Genomic DNA, 16,742 nt, shown 5'->3' with positions numbered 1-16,742 from the left:
CTGATGCTTAGTTTGGTTTTGTTTGAATAATCATTTTACTTAGATTATGTTGACACTCTTGAATAATTTTGAATTATGTTTTATATTGTTAGTTGAAGTTTACTTCTTAATAAGTGTTTGACATTTTCATAACAATGTTCTACATTATACATAGATCAAATTGCATTGCCTTATTTATTACCTTTGTAACTGACCACATGTACAATTTTATGTTTAAAACAACAAAATTAAAGGACACACTCATGTGTCGTATTTTATTCAAATTTTAGTTGACATTCAATAATGTGTTATGTGTATGATAATGTATTATACTTAAGTTTATATGTATGATATAAATTTTTTTTAGTATAACGTACTCTTATTTGCGTACCAATCATACATTTAATATTGAAAATAATCATAAAGTAATAAATGTAAAATACGTCAATGGTATGTAATTAATTTATGATATATTTTTATACTTTAGTAATATGTATGATGTTAACATTTTCATTATTTTCTACTAAGTGATAAACTTTTAACAATTTGTATGATATTAAGTAATACATAATTCTAAATGTATGAGTTACATGTTCAGTGTATTATTAGCTTATAAAAGAATTTGCATACTGAAAATAATACAATGTGGTACATTATACATAGATCATATTGCATTGTCTTATTTATTACCTTTATAACTGACGACATGTATAGTTTTATGTTTAAACAACAAAATAAAAGGCACAATCATGTGTTCTATTTTATTCAAATGTTAGTTGACACTCAATAATGTGTTATGTGTATGATAATATATTATACTTAAATGTACATGTATGATATAAATTTTGTGTTGTATAACTTACTCTTATGTGCGTACCAATCATACATTAAATATTGAAAACTATCACAAAGTAATAAATGTTGAATACTTTAACAGAATCTAACAAATTTATGATATAGTTTTATACTTTATTAATATGTATGATGTTAAAATTTTCATTATTTTCAATTAAGTAATATACTTTTAACAATTTGTATGATGTTATGTAATACATAACTCTAAATGTATGAGTGACATGTTCATTGTATTATTAACTTATAAAACGAATTTACATAGTTAGGGCAGAAGGCTAGGATCAATTTGGGTCGCTAGTGGAGGGAATTACTTGGTGGGGGTATTATTCTTGTTATGATACCTTATTTCATGCTTTATTATGAATCTGTTTACTTTACTCTGTTTTGTATTACTTGTGGGTGTCGTATTTATGTTATTCCATCTTGTTCCATGCTTTACTATGTATTTGTGTAGTATTTCGTGTCCCGAGCCGGAGGTCTATCGGAAACAGCCTTTCTACTTCTTTAGAGGTAGAGGTATGGACTGCGTACATCTTACTCTCCCCAGACCTCACTATGTGGAAATACACTGGGTTTATTGTTGTTGTTGTTGAAAACGAATTTACATAGTGGAAATAATACAATGTGTTAGATATACAATAACACATTAATGTCTAATTTATTTTTATATGTTATATATAATATAATGTATGACAAACGTAATATCTATCAAACTATATAGAAACAATACAATATGTAGTACATCATTGCAATACACCTCTTCAACAGATATGTATGTATTGAAAGATTAAGGACAGCCGTAAATTCTAAATTAAAATTCAACATCAAAAAAATAATCAATATTGTAGCTGTTTAACATCAAATACTAAAACAACAATTAGATGTTTTCATGTTGACTATTATAAAAAAGTGCTACTCTAAAGTAACAATTACACTTTCATCAGTTGATTTTGGGAAATTATTCCTTGAACGAGGAGGATCGTCATTATCACTTGTGTATGCTTGATTTGCCTTTGTCACTCCGTAATGTCATAGTAATGAAGCATAGCGTGCATGTTGACTTTCAACATCAAAATCACATGATTGCACTGGCAGTGCTTCACTTAATATTTCTGTATATGCAATCACAAAGACACCACAATCCCTAATTTGAAGAAAAAATGATGTAACATTATACAATTCTTAAGATTTATATTAGTTTGTCAGAAAAAACTAATGTATAATGCCATATATATTATAAATTATACATTAAAATATAATTTGCATGCAATTGACATTCTATAAGCTTATCAAAAGGTATAATGTAACACTATACAATATTAAGACTTTCTACTTGTATAACAATCAATTATAATGCCATATATATTATAAATTATACATTAAAATATAATCTTTCATAATGTATAATGGCACACTATACATATAAATATATTATCCTTATACATAAATTATTTACATAATTATCAAAATGTATAATGTAACCTTATACAATATTCAGACATTCACAAAGTCAACATGTTTATCAAACTTTCCTGCAATAGTCCAGATTAGAAAGATGAGATTTTGAAGAATTGCAAGAGGGATGGAGATTCTTACCTCTGACAGTTCCCTGGTTAAATGCATTCCCTAGATACACTATTTTCTTTAATATTTCCTTCAGTCTGAGAGAATGTCAGACCTGCTACAAGCAAACTGAGTTATGCTAAGAAAATATGGAAAACGACGAAGAGAAATACAGAACATAGAAAAGTACCTCTTCATAATGAGAGTTCACTGTGTTTAAGCTTTTTTTGAAGTCTGTGACCTGAGATAAAGTTAATTTCAGACGATAGAAGATACTTACGTTAAAAGATTACCAGATGCAAACAAACCTGAGATGAACTAAATCTTGAAGAGAAAAACTCTTAGTTTTGACTCTACCTGAGGCACCTTCATGGGCTCCAGAAAAAACTAGAAGACATACAATATCAGAAATACCACCAATGCATTAGGATTGAGCAATAAGGTAGTATCATATTTACCCTGAAATAGGGATTATAAAAGAAGGTAATTTCATAATAACCAACATGCAACCAAACAAGAATCAAAAATTATCCCGATTTAGTAAATTTGAAACAAAAGAATTCAAAAAACAATGAAGAAAATCAAAAAGTTCAATTAATGCTTGAAAACTTACAAATTGGTAACCTCTAAGTACATGTTGCTTGATTTTGGCGTGAAAAAAGGGTTTCAATTATGGAGAAAAAAACGGGTTTGTGATGGGAGCAAAATATGGGAGAGGCAACGCAGAAGCAGTGTGTTTTTGGATGTATAATGGGTTAGAGAGAGAAGTTAAAAAAATAAGGGATTTAAGTAATTAATTTGGGATTTATGTAATTACTTTACCAAATTGGAATTTAGTGTAATTAGTTAAAGTTACCTTGTATATATGTAAATTTTAGTTAAAATTATTCTAGAAGAGTAATAAATTATATTTCTACTAAATACCAATTTACATTAAATATTCCACAGTATATGAGATATTACTAAAATTCTCAAACGAATCGCCTGAAAACCAACCTATCAATCTCATCAAGTCATAAATAACTTGAGACGGTCATAAAAAAGCTCTAGACACAAAAAAATATATAAAAATACAGAAAAATTACCGTGAGGGTCATTAAAGATTGGCCCACTAGCAGTGTTAGCAGTGATTGCTTTCAGTTAAGAACACATCTATATTTTGAATTATGTCAGTAACCGAAGGGTTTGGAACATGGATTTCAAACTAGGCATTGTGCATCATATTGACCAAAGAGATGATTCTAACATTTCTATTTTGGTGCCATTGGGTAATTAGAAATCCACCAATCTGATTAATTTGAATTCCCAAGGCTGGAAATTCAAATTAAGAATTAAGATATTTCATCCACCCAACCTAATCTCAGATGATAATAATTAGGAGTTCGCTTAACCATTTTTTGTTTCCTAACAACAGTAGTTGGGAAAGGTGAAGACAAAAAGAAGGCTCTTATCACTTAAATGCTAGAAGAAATTACAAGTCACATGCATTATTGCCATACAAAAACTTGTAGGATGAGCTATTTTTCTTCAGTAGGTAGTTTTATTGCCACACAAAAACTTGAAATTACACTTAAGTAAAACGTGTCTACTTGGGAGCAGCTGCAGGTTGAACGCGTGCTTTCAATTTGGCAAGCAACTCATCTCTCAAAGGTAAATATTTCTTGTTTTCGCTGTAATTAATGTATTGATCTCTCCATGCACAAAAATTTGGAAGCATTTCACTTGTCACTAATACAACTCCAGATGCTTCTTCAAGAACTCCCAGCCAAAGAGCCGAAGCATTTGCAGTAATATCAGCAAATCCAAATTTGTCACCCACAAAGAATTTCTTGTCCTTGAGCTCATTATCAAGAACTTTCAACATCTCATAAACTTCCTCTTTAGCTTTCTCTTGTTCCTCTCCTTTAAGAAGGAAACTTCTCCCAACTGCTGGCCCCTGCAAATTAAAACGCTCCAAATTTAAGTTTCAATAACAATTTTACTCAATTCCGCGGATAGGAATTAATATACTCCTAATATAACAACAATCTTCAATTCTAAGAAAGTTGGAATCGGTTATATTCCTTCACTGATTATATCATCAACTCACACTCTCAATCCAATATTATATAAAAATTATGCCATAGTTTCTACTGACAACATACACATATCTAACATAATATGACTAGAAAAGAAAAAGAACCTAAAAGTAAACGCACTAATATGACGAAAATATATTTCAAATTAATCGGTATATAGCGGCGAAAAAAATAAACCTTTTCAGCAAAAAACTTAGCCCAGAAATGAGCTATAGCTCGGTCATAAGGGTCTTTGGGCAAGATTGGAGGGCCTTCGAACGTTTCATCGATGTATTCAACAATGACCATAGACTCACAAATGGGCTTTCCATTGTGAATTAGCACTGGAATTTTCTTGTGAATAGGGTTAGATTCAAGAAGCAGAGGGCTCTTGTTCTGTAGATCTTGTTCTATAAACTCATATTCAACTCCCTTCAGCTTGAGAGCCCATTCAACTCTGTTACTATAAGGGCTATACCAAAGACCAAGAATTTCACTTCTGCCATCACACAATTTTGGTTCTCTGTTATTTGTTTTACTATGATAAGGAATTTTTAGGCTGTTGTTTTGATCTTTTGAACTTTATCCTCATTTTTATAGATGGAAAAATAAAGAACTGGCTTTTCGAACAAGCATATGCTGCTTTTCTTCTTTGACAAGTCAGTGTTTCCAATTTGGCACTTCCATACTGACTGAAGACATTTATTAAGTGTTAAAACTTAAGTAGAAGGTTCTATCCAACTAATAAAGATTTACCCAACTCAAACAGTAGATTCATGAACTGAGTTATCATAGGCTCCTTCCTTTGAGGTGCGTTCAAGTTCTAAGGTGCAGAAAAGCACAGGGATAGGCGCTTCGCCTCACTTAGGTTGTACTTTTAAGGCCCTGTAAGTCTTGACTGTTTATTTGGACTATTTACGACCCTGATGAATAAATTAAGGTATTATCAAGCGTTACACAATGAAGGTCCTGTGCCTAAAAATGATATGAACGTTTGGAAGGGGTAGAAGTGGGTTTGAGCAAGTTATGATTAATTGAAACATTTCTTTTGTAAAAATATATAGCAGCCAGTGTTCGGCATTGAAGCGCTTCAGTAACAATTGTTGATGGCACAAAAGAGTCTTGAGCCATCGCAGTTGTACAAAATCTGGTGCTTGGTGCTGCAGCCCTCACCCCTATAGCTAGTGTTTTATCACGGGAAAGCGGGGCATTAGGGTTATATTTTCACTACCTAAAAATGTTAGTGTTATATATTGACATGCCATTCGCAAGTTTGAGAGATGAGATCAACCCAAATCCTTGGTGATCCAAAAGTAAGATTTTTATTGAGTAATTAATACCTTCCTTATACAAGATTTAACAATAAACTTGTGAATCTCTCCAACTTTTTATGGATTGAATATGACCTCTTGCAAACAACAAATCATCATCAGTAACCAAAAGATGTTTCACTCATTAGGATATTTGGAATGAAATGTAAACCTCTTTTCGTCAATACTTCTCAGATGCTACTGCAATGGTGGAACCACACAACTCTTAATGTGGTTGCCTCATTCATGGCTAAAATAGTCCTTGCACTAATCACTTGGTGCTTTAATTTGGAGATCCAGGTGTGCATCTCGGTATGGGAATGAAGCCCCTTCAATAAAAAGATCAGAGTTGTTCATTCGACCATCTCTAGCTGACATTGTGGGGCAGAATTTTGGTAGTTTGAAACTGGATAATGAGTGGGAGAGACTGCTGTAGAGAATAGCAGAAGAACGGTGTAGTTGGAGAGATCTTCTATTAGCCCAAAATTATTTAACTAATATCGGAAGATTCAACTAAGAAGGGGAAGCTAGAAAGGTTAAAAAGATATTGAAAGGGAGAACTTGGATTTGATTTTTCGATTGGTTATAAATGCTACAAATCTAGAGTGTTCTATGTTTTTCCACAAAGATCCCTCAAATATTTAGCACCCTATCTAGATCTTTCCTAAAACAAATATCAAATAACTATATTATCCTTTTCTAGATTATTCAACCTAGAATTAATTAGAATATCTAGATATTTCTTCAATATGATTATTCTAGAAATTACACTAGATATTCTAGAAACCTTACTAGAAAACTATGAATCCAAAAAATCTACCTTAATATTTTCACAACCGCATAGTCTAATTGAACATCTACTTACATATAAATTCATCAAAGTAGTAAAAAACCTCCTCCATTGTTTTGCAAGGTAGCTGTCAAGAAGTAAACTGTGGAGCAGGGGAAGTATACAGCAAGGGCAAATTCATTATGTCCTATTTTGTATATCTAGATCAAGGTATGAGCAATTGGGCTGAGAGTCGGACGATGTTGATTGTAATCAAACAGTGAAGCACAAGGCCTCTACAAAATAATAATTGAAGTTGACCCAAAGTTGCTTGCCTCCGACATTGGAGGGGATATGACCACACCATGGAGGATACTATAACAAATAGAGGAGACAATTTGACAACATAGGGCTAACTATAAATAACAGATTATCTTTACAAGCTGTGAAGGTTTGGCAAGAAAGGTTAGAGGTCTTCTTCAACTGAACAGATGGGAGCTTTCTTCCTTTAGGATCAGACAACTCAAGTCGGCTTAAATTCAGTTTGAACCTTCGTGAGGATCAGATCTAAAGTTTCTCATTTTTCTTTTCCTTTTGCAAATACTTTATAATACATGAATATCAGGAGTGGTTTGCTTCTCTCTCAAAATACCTAAGTTTGGATTGTGGTTTGCGAATTATAATGTATGATACTGTATGGTATGGTATAGTACAGTATAGTATGATACTGTATTGTAACTGGTAAGTTTATTATAATACTCTTAATCATTATAAATATTAAATTTATTAATAATTTTTAATAAAATAATTTTCTTCCTACTATTTTATCATAATTATGTCATGTAGATATATTAAGTTGTTAAATTCATGTAAATTCTAATAAAGATAATAAAATAGTAGATCAAATAAATATAATCGAATTTATTTTTTATAGTAACAAATTTTTATTTTTTGGATGTTTTGAGACGAGACACCGACGACAAATACAAAGTTTGAATGCATTTTTTGTGTATGCTACGGATGTGTTTGATAATGGAATCCAAAAAAAAAAAATTCAAGAAAATAAATTGTTTCTTTCTTATTTTCTTGTGTTCGTAACACAAAGAAAAAAAAGTTCTAAAAGCATTTGTATATATTTAACACAAAATAATGAAAACGAATATGATAAAGGTGGTGGGGCTAAAAAAATAATTTTTTTAAAGAAATATTTGGGGGTGGGGTAGTGGAGTAGGGGGTGGGATAGGGATAGGGGTGGGGTAAATAATATAAGGTGAAGGAAAAATAAGATTATATAATATTAAGTAAGGGCATAGTTAAAAAAAATAAGCAAATCATGGGATACCACCAAATCGGTGGTTACATAAAATGAGGTTTTCATGGTTACCAAATCATGAGATTAAACCATATCATTCCATAAATTTTAATAAACAATCAAAACAAATATGGTTCTCTTAATAATTATATCATACCATACCATAGCAAATCACCATCCAAACAAAGGGTAAGGGAACTAGGAATAATGCTAGTCTTCTTCTTTCTTTTAGTTGCTCATATAGTAAAATAGTTGTTCCATTCAGGATTGTGCAAAAACTGATTAATAAATTGAACCGATAAAAATGTTGTTGGTTTATTGTTATTATACTATTGGATTAACGATTTTTAATAATTTTACAAAAAAAATTATTCGGTTGTTGGTTCGATTTTGATTTCCCTTATTGGGTTATTAGGTCAATCGAAAACCCAATAACAATATACTAAATTACTATTTTACACCTATATATATATATAGATAGATAGATAGACAGATATATACTAGTTTAGATGTACGTGTCTCGCGCGTGTACCTCATTTTATTGAGTTCAAATCTTACGCTAAATAGGATATTTGTCTAAATAACAAAGATATATACAATAATTAAATTCAACATCTTTTAGAGAATTTATTTAATTAAACATAACCTTTAAAATAAAATTGTCAAAGTCGATCAACATTCATCTACCACCTGTAAACTACAACAAAACAATACGATGATAGAGACATCAAAACAATATAATTACACAAAAATTTTCTCAAAGTCGTCTGACAGTCATCTAGCATCTGTAAACTATAAAAAAAAAATACGATAATAGAGATATCAAAATAATACAATTAAACTTAACCTTTACGCAAAAAAAAAAAATCTCAAAACAGAGATATAAAAATAATACAATTAAATCTGACCTTTACCTAAAAAAAAATCCTCAAAGCTGCCCGACATTCATCTACCACCTGTAAATTCATCTACGACCTGTAAATTACAATAAAATAATACAATAGTGATCACAAAGCTTCAATTTTGATGAAAATAATTCTTGTGTGAACGAAAATTTTGACCCTAAAGAATGACTTGAATGAAAAACAAAGAAGCTATATATACACACACGTTGAATCCCAATAAGTAAATTGATTTCTTCAGTAGTTAAACGCATCTCAATATTTATAGAAGTATTTTCTTAATATATTCCTATTTTAGGAGTATTTTTCTATCCCATTTTAGTAGTATTTTCATAATTGATAGAAAAATATTAATTGATTCTCCTTCAATATATTTTAGGATTCCAGTTAATATAATAAAAATAATTAAATAATAATTGTATCTCAATATTTATAGAAGTATTTCCTTAATAGAGTCCTATTTTAGGAGTATTGTAATTGATCAGTATAAGGAAAAATATTAATTGATTCTCTTTCCATATATTTTAGGAGTCTCATATATTTTAGGAGTCTATTTAATATAATAAAAATAATTAAATAATAATTAAAGAAAATAGTGAAATGACAGTTTTGTCTAAAAAGGGGTCTTTTTAATGAAGGACAAAAAGTTTAAATCACTTTTTTAAGGGTCTTCGCACTTTTAATATTATATATATATATATATATATATATATATCTTAATTTCTCTTTTAACTTCTACAAATTAACAAACCTATTATTTCAATTATACAAACTCTTAATATTTTCTAACTAACATTTTGTTCAATCTTGAAGATTATTGTAAATTAAAACACATCATGTAGGATTTTGGTTATAACTAAGATTCGGTTTCTTTTCATATTAGTTACTATTTTTTTAATTTATGAGCTTTTTCTTATCGATTAAACCAAAAATCAAACCGTTAAGGACTAAAAATCAATAAAAAAATATCTTATTAGTTTGATTATTGTTTTAGCATATTTAAAAATCGAAAATCGATAAACCAAACCGATAATAAATAAAATTGAGCCGAACCGACTGATGCACACCCCTAGTTCCATTTGGTCAAAAAGTCATATAAACCTTGAATATTTATCTTCATAAGGTACTCCATAAGGATAACCAGTATTTTCAAAGGCATTTTTGGGGAGTGTTCAGGACGAGTCCCGGGCGGGGCATACCAAACACGCTTCAGAACGCAAATAGAAAACACAGATTCATAGGACGTAAGTCCTAGAATTTGTGATGTAAGTCCTGCGCATAAAAACGTATGCCCGGACGATACATTTGAGTTTTATTATTTTTAAAATATCTTTTGCTATAATCATATTTTTTATTATTGATGTAATGATATTTATACCTTATAATATTATATTGTAGTGATTTTTTCTAATATATATGTAAATAAAAAAATCAAGTTCCATAGAAAATGCCACAACCATAAATAATTTTTAGATAATTATGCTTGAAAATTGACAAAACGAATTTTTTCAACTAACTAGTTTCATAAAGAAATTGATAGGAGAGAGAGTCCACATTACTATGTTTCTCAAGAAATTTTGCTCATTTTTTGTACAATATTAGTTGATAGTAGGAACGACTAGTAGATTGGAGATGAATATTAATTTTAGTTTTAGAAATTATCTCGGGCATATCATTTTTATGTATTGTTACATTTCTAAAATAATAAATGTAATATTTTTTTCTATATTATTGATGAATTTATTTGAATTAGTTATAGAATCATTAGAAATTTTTTTTTTTACAAACATTTTTATTAATAAATTACAAAATAAAGATACATAAGATATACGCCCAATAGATCTATAAGACTAGATATACGCCTGATAGATCCATAAGACTTATGCCCTATGTCTTGGGGCTTACGTCTCACCCTTACTACGTAAAATGTCTCGCCTTCCGTACCCACCTTTTAAAACAAACAAGAAAGACATGCGGTCGCCTTGCCTCTACACATAAAAAAAATTACCTAAATTGAGAAAGTTAAGCTAGCTAGGGTCCTATGATGAATTTTATTCCACACACAATCTTAAAATGTTCATTTAAGAAATAACATTTTTAGCTAGTGCTTTAGCTTTGAAAAACTGAGCATAAAATCTGTCAGGGAGATTTTCTTTAACTTCACTATAACTTAGGTACTCATCTATCCAAGCACACAAATTGGGAAACTTTTCCCTTGTGATCAACACATTTCCAGTAGCTGCTTCAATAATTTCCACCCAAAATGGGATGTAATTTGCAGCAACATCAACAAATCCAATTTTATTTCCCCCAAAAAACTTCTTGCCCTTGAGTTCATTGTCAACAATTTTCAGCATCTCATATGCTTCCTGTTTGATCTTCTCTTGCTCCCCTCCAAATTTGCTCCATAGAGCTTCCCTCACTGCATCCAAGCACTCAAACCACAACGAAAAGCAAAAAAATTTAGGACAAGGTAATCAAGAAAGGCAGAGGCTCTATCGAAAAACGTACCTATTAGTCAAGATAGGCGGGGGCGGCTCAACCAGGTTTATGGTCTAAAACCAACTTAAATAAGAGGCTCTTAAATTTAATTAATAAAATTATATACTATTTTTATTTGATCTCTTTCCTTTTTGTTCTGTAGCGCTAACATACAAGCAATTTTGGACGTATATTGAATATTCATTTGTCAGCGTGTTAGTATTATTATATAATGAACATCTATTGTTCTAATCTTATTTAGCTTTGAAATTAGTCAAATTAATTGTGAAAAAGCAAAAAATAACACATAAATTGAGATGGATGAAGTATTCATCAGAATAACATAGATTGATTTCTATATAAACTCTATTAAATACACAAGAGACAAGCATAAATATTGTTTTTTTAAAAAAAAATGTTGTTTATTCTATAATATATAATATTAAATACCAATGAAAATATGGAGCCTTTAATTTAGGGGCAAAAAGCCATGGCTTTAGCTGCTTCCCCTTAAGCCGGCACTAAAGATAGAGCTAAGGTCTGCGTACATTTTATCCTCCCAGACTCTACTTGTGAGACTACATTGAATATGTTGTTATTGTGGATCAAGAAAGAGTTAATTTCAGATATAATTACTGAACTTTATGCTTTCTAATACTAACTAATGAGGTTATAATATAATTTTTATTACATCAAAGTAGTTGAGTTCTACTTATCATAACAATGAATGTATTTAAAAAAAAAAAAAGCATCTGTCGCATCAAAGTTAGCATGTGCATTGGTTTGAGAATTCAAACGATTGAAAGGTCAGCTTTTTATCCTATAAAACAAATGCATTGCACGAATATTTTCACTACCTATATTTCATAAAACAAAAGACAGACAGTAAAAATTTAAATTAATAAACAAAGATGAAGGTGGAGAAAATTGAAGGAAAGGTGTCTTTTAAGTTTTGAATGAAGGATTGGTGACATTGACCAACAGATAGGGTCAAACATCATTAGAAAACTTGATTAAGTTAATTGTGGACTTGATTAATATTTTTAAAACTTTCTAATCTTTTCAAAAATACAAATCAACCCAACCCACACCCCCTTCAATCCAAATCAACCACTCTATCTCTCCAGCTTTTTTCAACTCTCTCCCAACCAACAATTCTACAAAATTTCTCCATTCAACCTCCAACGACAAATAGTCGGGCGAGTTCCTTTTCGACTTTCAACCGTCAATCGACGTGAAGAATTCTCCGGTGACAACAACTTCGAGTTCTTCGGCGTCCCATTTCTTTTTCCACAGGTAAAAAATTATAAAGAAACAGAGGAACTTAAGCCAACTACTCTTCTTGTATTGAAATGTGGACTGAATTAAAACCTAATTTCTAGCATTTCTTGTTGTTGTTGTCATACTGTTGATTCGAATTTGTTGGTAATTTTTTATCACAGTTGATGTTCTTAGTGTGTGTGTGTGATGTGTTGGTGTTGTTGGGTTAATTTGTTGTTTGTCTTAGTAAAAATAGTATTGCAACAGATGAAAATCTGATGCAACTATGAAAATATGATGCAACAGGTGAACAATCTAACAGATCATTTATCTGTTGCGACAGACGACTCTTCTATTTGGAAGAAATCTAAATAATATTGATCCAACAAATAACTGATTAGTGATCTATTTTTATTCTTTTCAATGGTTTACTCTTTATTTTGCAACAGATTAGGACTGTTTTTATTCTTTTCAACGGTTTACTCATCCGTAACAACAGGTCGGTTAGATGTTGCAACAGATAACATACCTAGTGCAACAAATTAGTGATCCATTTTTATTCTTTCCAACGATTTACTCATCCGTTGCAACAGGTCGATTATATGTTTCAACAGATAAAATACCTGGTGCAATAGATTAATGATCTGTTTTTATGGTTTCCAACGGATTACTCATCCACTGCAACAGGTCAATTATATATTGTATCAGATAATACCAAGTGCAACAGATTAGTGCTGTTTTTATGGTTCCCACTGATTACTCATCCATTGTAACAGGTCAGTTATATGTTGTAACAGATAACATACCTAGTGCAATAGATTAGTTGTTTGTTGGAACTGTTATATTACTGTTATGCATTAATCAATTATAATATATGTTATGTTCCTATTAATTTAAGATAACATGGCTCCCAAAAGAAAAGAAATCGAATCAAGTCCAAGTAAAGGAACAAGTGCAGAAGCTCAGCCACATCTACCACTTTATGAGCTTGCTTTACAAGCGTTATCTCAATCAGGAGCGGAAGATAATGAACACGGGGAGGAGGAATCTTTTAAAAGAGATGATCCAAATGCTAATAGCCCTTCCATCGAAAAGTTGGTCAAAACCTTCAGTATTGATCATTATTTTGTGAGAATACAGTGTGATGGTACCACAAATTTAACAGGTGATCTCGTGGTTAAGTCAGTCATGGGAAAATCTTTCGACGCCTTCAGAAAAATACTTCGAGAACAAAAATTAGATTCTTATTTTAGGGAAAGCTGCTTTAGAAAATATCTTGATTTGCCGGAGGACAACAATGCTCGTTTCCAGATGAAAATGATATATGATCTTCTCAAGCGTAGGTTTATTTATGAAAACAAAGATAAGATGGATGAGGTGTGGATAAATTACTATGGAATGTTTATTTTGGTTGGAAGGAGTTTGCCATAGTTACCGGACTAAAATATTGTCCTCTTTCTCCTTCTCAAGTTATACCTACTCTGACCCAAAAAAAAACATCCCGCACACCTAAAAAAGGAAAAGGCAAGTCGAGTGATCATGATGACCTAGTGTCCATTGTTGGTCCAAGCTTCAAAAATAAAAATCTAATAGAAGCGTTGAAAGGTAAAGGACTTTCAAAGAAGCACAAACAATTATTCTGCTTGGTTTGGTTTGTACATAATGTTCTTTGGGTGAGAGACGTTAACAACAACATAAGTCTCAATTTAATAAATCTCTCCGACGATCTTGAGGCATTTAACAACTATCCTTGGGGTTATGAAAGCTTTAAAATGACTGTCGAATATTTGTTGACTCCGTTAATGCCAAAAACAATCAACTTATATGGCTTTCCATGGGCCTTCATGGTAAATATTTCTTTTATCATGATATGATTCATCATTTTTTTATTAAATAATGCTTTTGATTTATTGGTGTTATGTTATAGGTTTGGGCATTTGAAGTCATTCCTTATTTGAGACAACAAGTGAACTACCAGGAAGAAGTTTCCTGTTTATGAATTCTTAGATGGTTGTCGGCCAAAACTGATAAAAATGCAAAATTTTTTGATCTTTTCAATCCCCCAAGGAAGCAATAAGTCCAATTCTAATCAAGTTTTTATTTTAATTAATAATTTCATCATCAATCTTAATATATGTACCAATTTATTTTAGATTGTCCATCTGTGGCTTGTTCTGACCAACCGAGAGTTGAAGATGCCATTTTTTCTTACTTTACGATTTGTGCAAACTTTATCGGACCCTAAGGTCGTTGATGGAATAAAAATGAAATTGTTTGGAGCAACAGCCATCACAAGAAAAATAATTTTGGAGGGTGGGGCTAATGATGCTCCTCTTATAGTTTTTGAAACAACAAGCCATTATGATTATGATCATAATGGTTGTACAACTTTTTCTCCAAATTTTGCCGCATTTAGTGAATGTTCTTCATACAAATGTCAAGACTACAAGGCGAAATATGATGAAGTGATTAATGCTATTAATGCACTAACTGCTTCTATAAAAGAAATGTCGTCTAAGAGAGGTGTCATTCCATCAAAGAGGATTTCATATTCAGACACTCCACTAGAGATCAAGGCGGCTAAGAGAAGAAGGAAAGACACTTCCAAGGCATCATCAATCATCAAAAAAATCAAGATTTCAATGCCTCTGTCTTTATCTTGCATCGATGTTCAGCGTGCAAGGGCCACAGAAGAGAAGCATGAGCTAAAGAAGGTGAATGTACATATCTGTTCCAAAAAACAAATAGGCACATATCTGTTTCAACAGATGATACATCTATTGAAAATTATCAAATAGATATATACATCTATTGCAACTGTTGTCTAACCCGTTGTATCAGATTCATTATCTCTTTCACTAGATGAGTCTTATGTTGCAACAGATGGGTCATCTGTTCGAAATTATCGTACTACTCTTATTTACTTGTTTAAATTTGTCCCAACAGATAATCCATCTGATGCAATATAAGACTCATCTGTTGCAATAGATGAATCTGCTCTGATTTACCTGTTCAAATTTATCCCAACAGATAATTCATCTGATGCAACATAAGACTCATCTATTGCGACAGATGAAAAATCTGTTGTATATCTCTACTTAGCATTGACAATTCTGGCTTTCCAGGTAGATGTCACAGCTACTGTCGAAGAGCATAATATCACAGTTGATAATCCATCAACTACTTCCAAAGATGATGAAAAAGTGAAGCCTGTCAGTTCGGGAGAATGGAAGAATTACCCGTTTGAAGGGTTCAAAATCTTGGACGAGGCTCTAAAAAACCTAACACAGTTGATAAACGACTATTCAGAATGGATTGTCGATAGGTTGTTAAAGCATCATGCCGGCAGGTATACAAATCAATTTTATGGATATTGTTTTATACAATTCTTGTTGTAAGAACCTGACATTAACACATATAAATCATCATGTAGAAAATAAAATGACGAGCCCTACAAAGTGAACGAATCGAGTTTTGGTTTTGATATGTTTGACTTTGTTGTTGCACATCCCGGAACGAAGAATTAGTTATATTTGATGTCACATCCCCAAACTTACTAGAATTATGAGGTTTAAATGTCATATATATTACTATTAATTAACACTTTATTTAATTGCATCTGCGTATTGATTTTTTCATCACGTAATCCAAAATATTTGATAATATGTGTAGCACATCGATGTCATTTTTTACTACCTCCGAAAGAAGGTCAAGTTACAAACACAAGAATAATATAGATACGCAACAGGCTATTATTTGTACAAAGTTTACATCAATAATGCCTACGATAGGTATTGTCAACAACGACCAGAAGTTTTCTGAAATAAAGAATGCTTAATCAACATTATCAAAGATTTTAGCATTCCGACTGGCTTACCTTGGCATTTGGTCGATGAAATGTACATCCCAATCAATTATGGTGATGAATTCCATTGGGTGTTGGCTGTCGTCATTCTAAAAGAAAGGCGCATCCGAGTTTATGACTCGATGTTGCGAAGGAGACGTTCCGGGACGTTGTCTGAGATACAAAAGCTAGCCAAAATATTGCCTACTTACCTTTGATATGAGTGGCTTTTTGGACCAAAAATTTCATACTGATTGGTCGACGATTGAATAATACCAGAATGAAATGGCTAATCCATTTGATGTACAATATGTTGACGAAATTGCTCAACAAACCATTAGTAGCCTGTAACTTTAAGTGTCATGATTTAGTTTCATTTCACAAATTTCACAATGCTTGCATGAACTGCA

At 31.4% G+C, this 16,742-nt stretch overlaps 2 protein-coding genes and 1 long non-coding RNA gene across 3 annotated transcripts in view; 1 reads left to right on the top strand and 2 right to left on the bottom strand.

The window, feature by feature from the left end:
- Window positions 1–3,834: 3,834 nt before the first annotated feature.
- Window positions 3,835–6,790, bottom strand: LOC107857905 (probable glutathione S-transferase). The gene is made up of 2 exons (XM_047396771.1): window positions 6,658–6,790; window positions 3,835–4,333 (listed from the first exon to the last, which is right to left on the bottom strand). The coding sequence occupies exons 1-2, from the start codon at window positions 6,664–6,666 to the stop codon at window positions 3,983–3,985; spliced, it is 360 nt and encodes a 119-aa protein (XP_047252727.1). The 5' UTR covers window positions 6,667–6,790; the 3' UTR covers window positions 3,835–3,982.
- On the top strand, window positions 3,927–7,182 carry LOC124887315. The gene is made up of 2 exons (XR_007044784.1): window positions 3,927–4,047; window positions 6,678–7,182. It is a non-coding gene; the product is annotated as an uncharacterized LOC124887315 (long non-coding RNA).
- Window positions 7,183–10,828: 3,646 nt separating this feature from the next.
- The window catches only part of LOC107857906 (probable glutathione S-transferase), a 35,233-nt gene continuing 29,319 nt past the window's right edge, over window positions 10,829–16,742 (bottom strand). Inside the window, exon 3 of the mRNA XM_047396232.1 lies at window positions 10,829–11,169. Within this exon, the coding sequence (XP_047252188.1) occupies window positions 10,829–11,169 (341 nt within the window). The remainder of the gene's footprint in view (window positions 11,170–16,742) is intronic.

This window comes from Capsicum annuum, chromosome 9 (assembly GCF_002878395.1).
Source record: "Capsicum annuum cultivar UCD-10X-F1 chromosome 9, UCD10Xv1.1, whole genome shotgun sequence".
Lineage (NCBI taxonomy): Eukaryota > Viridiplantae > Streptophyta > Magnoliopsida > Solanales > Solanaceae > Capsicum > Capsicum annuum.
This window is presented reverse-complemented; position numbering and strand designations above follow the sequence as displayed.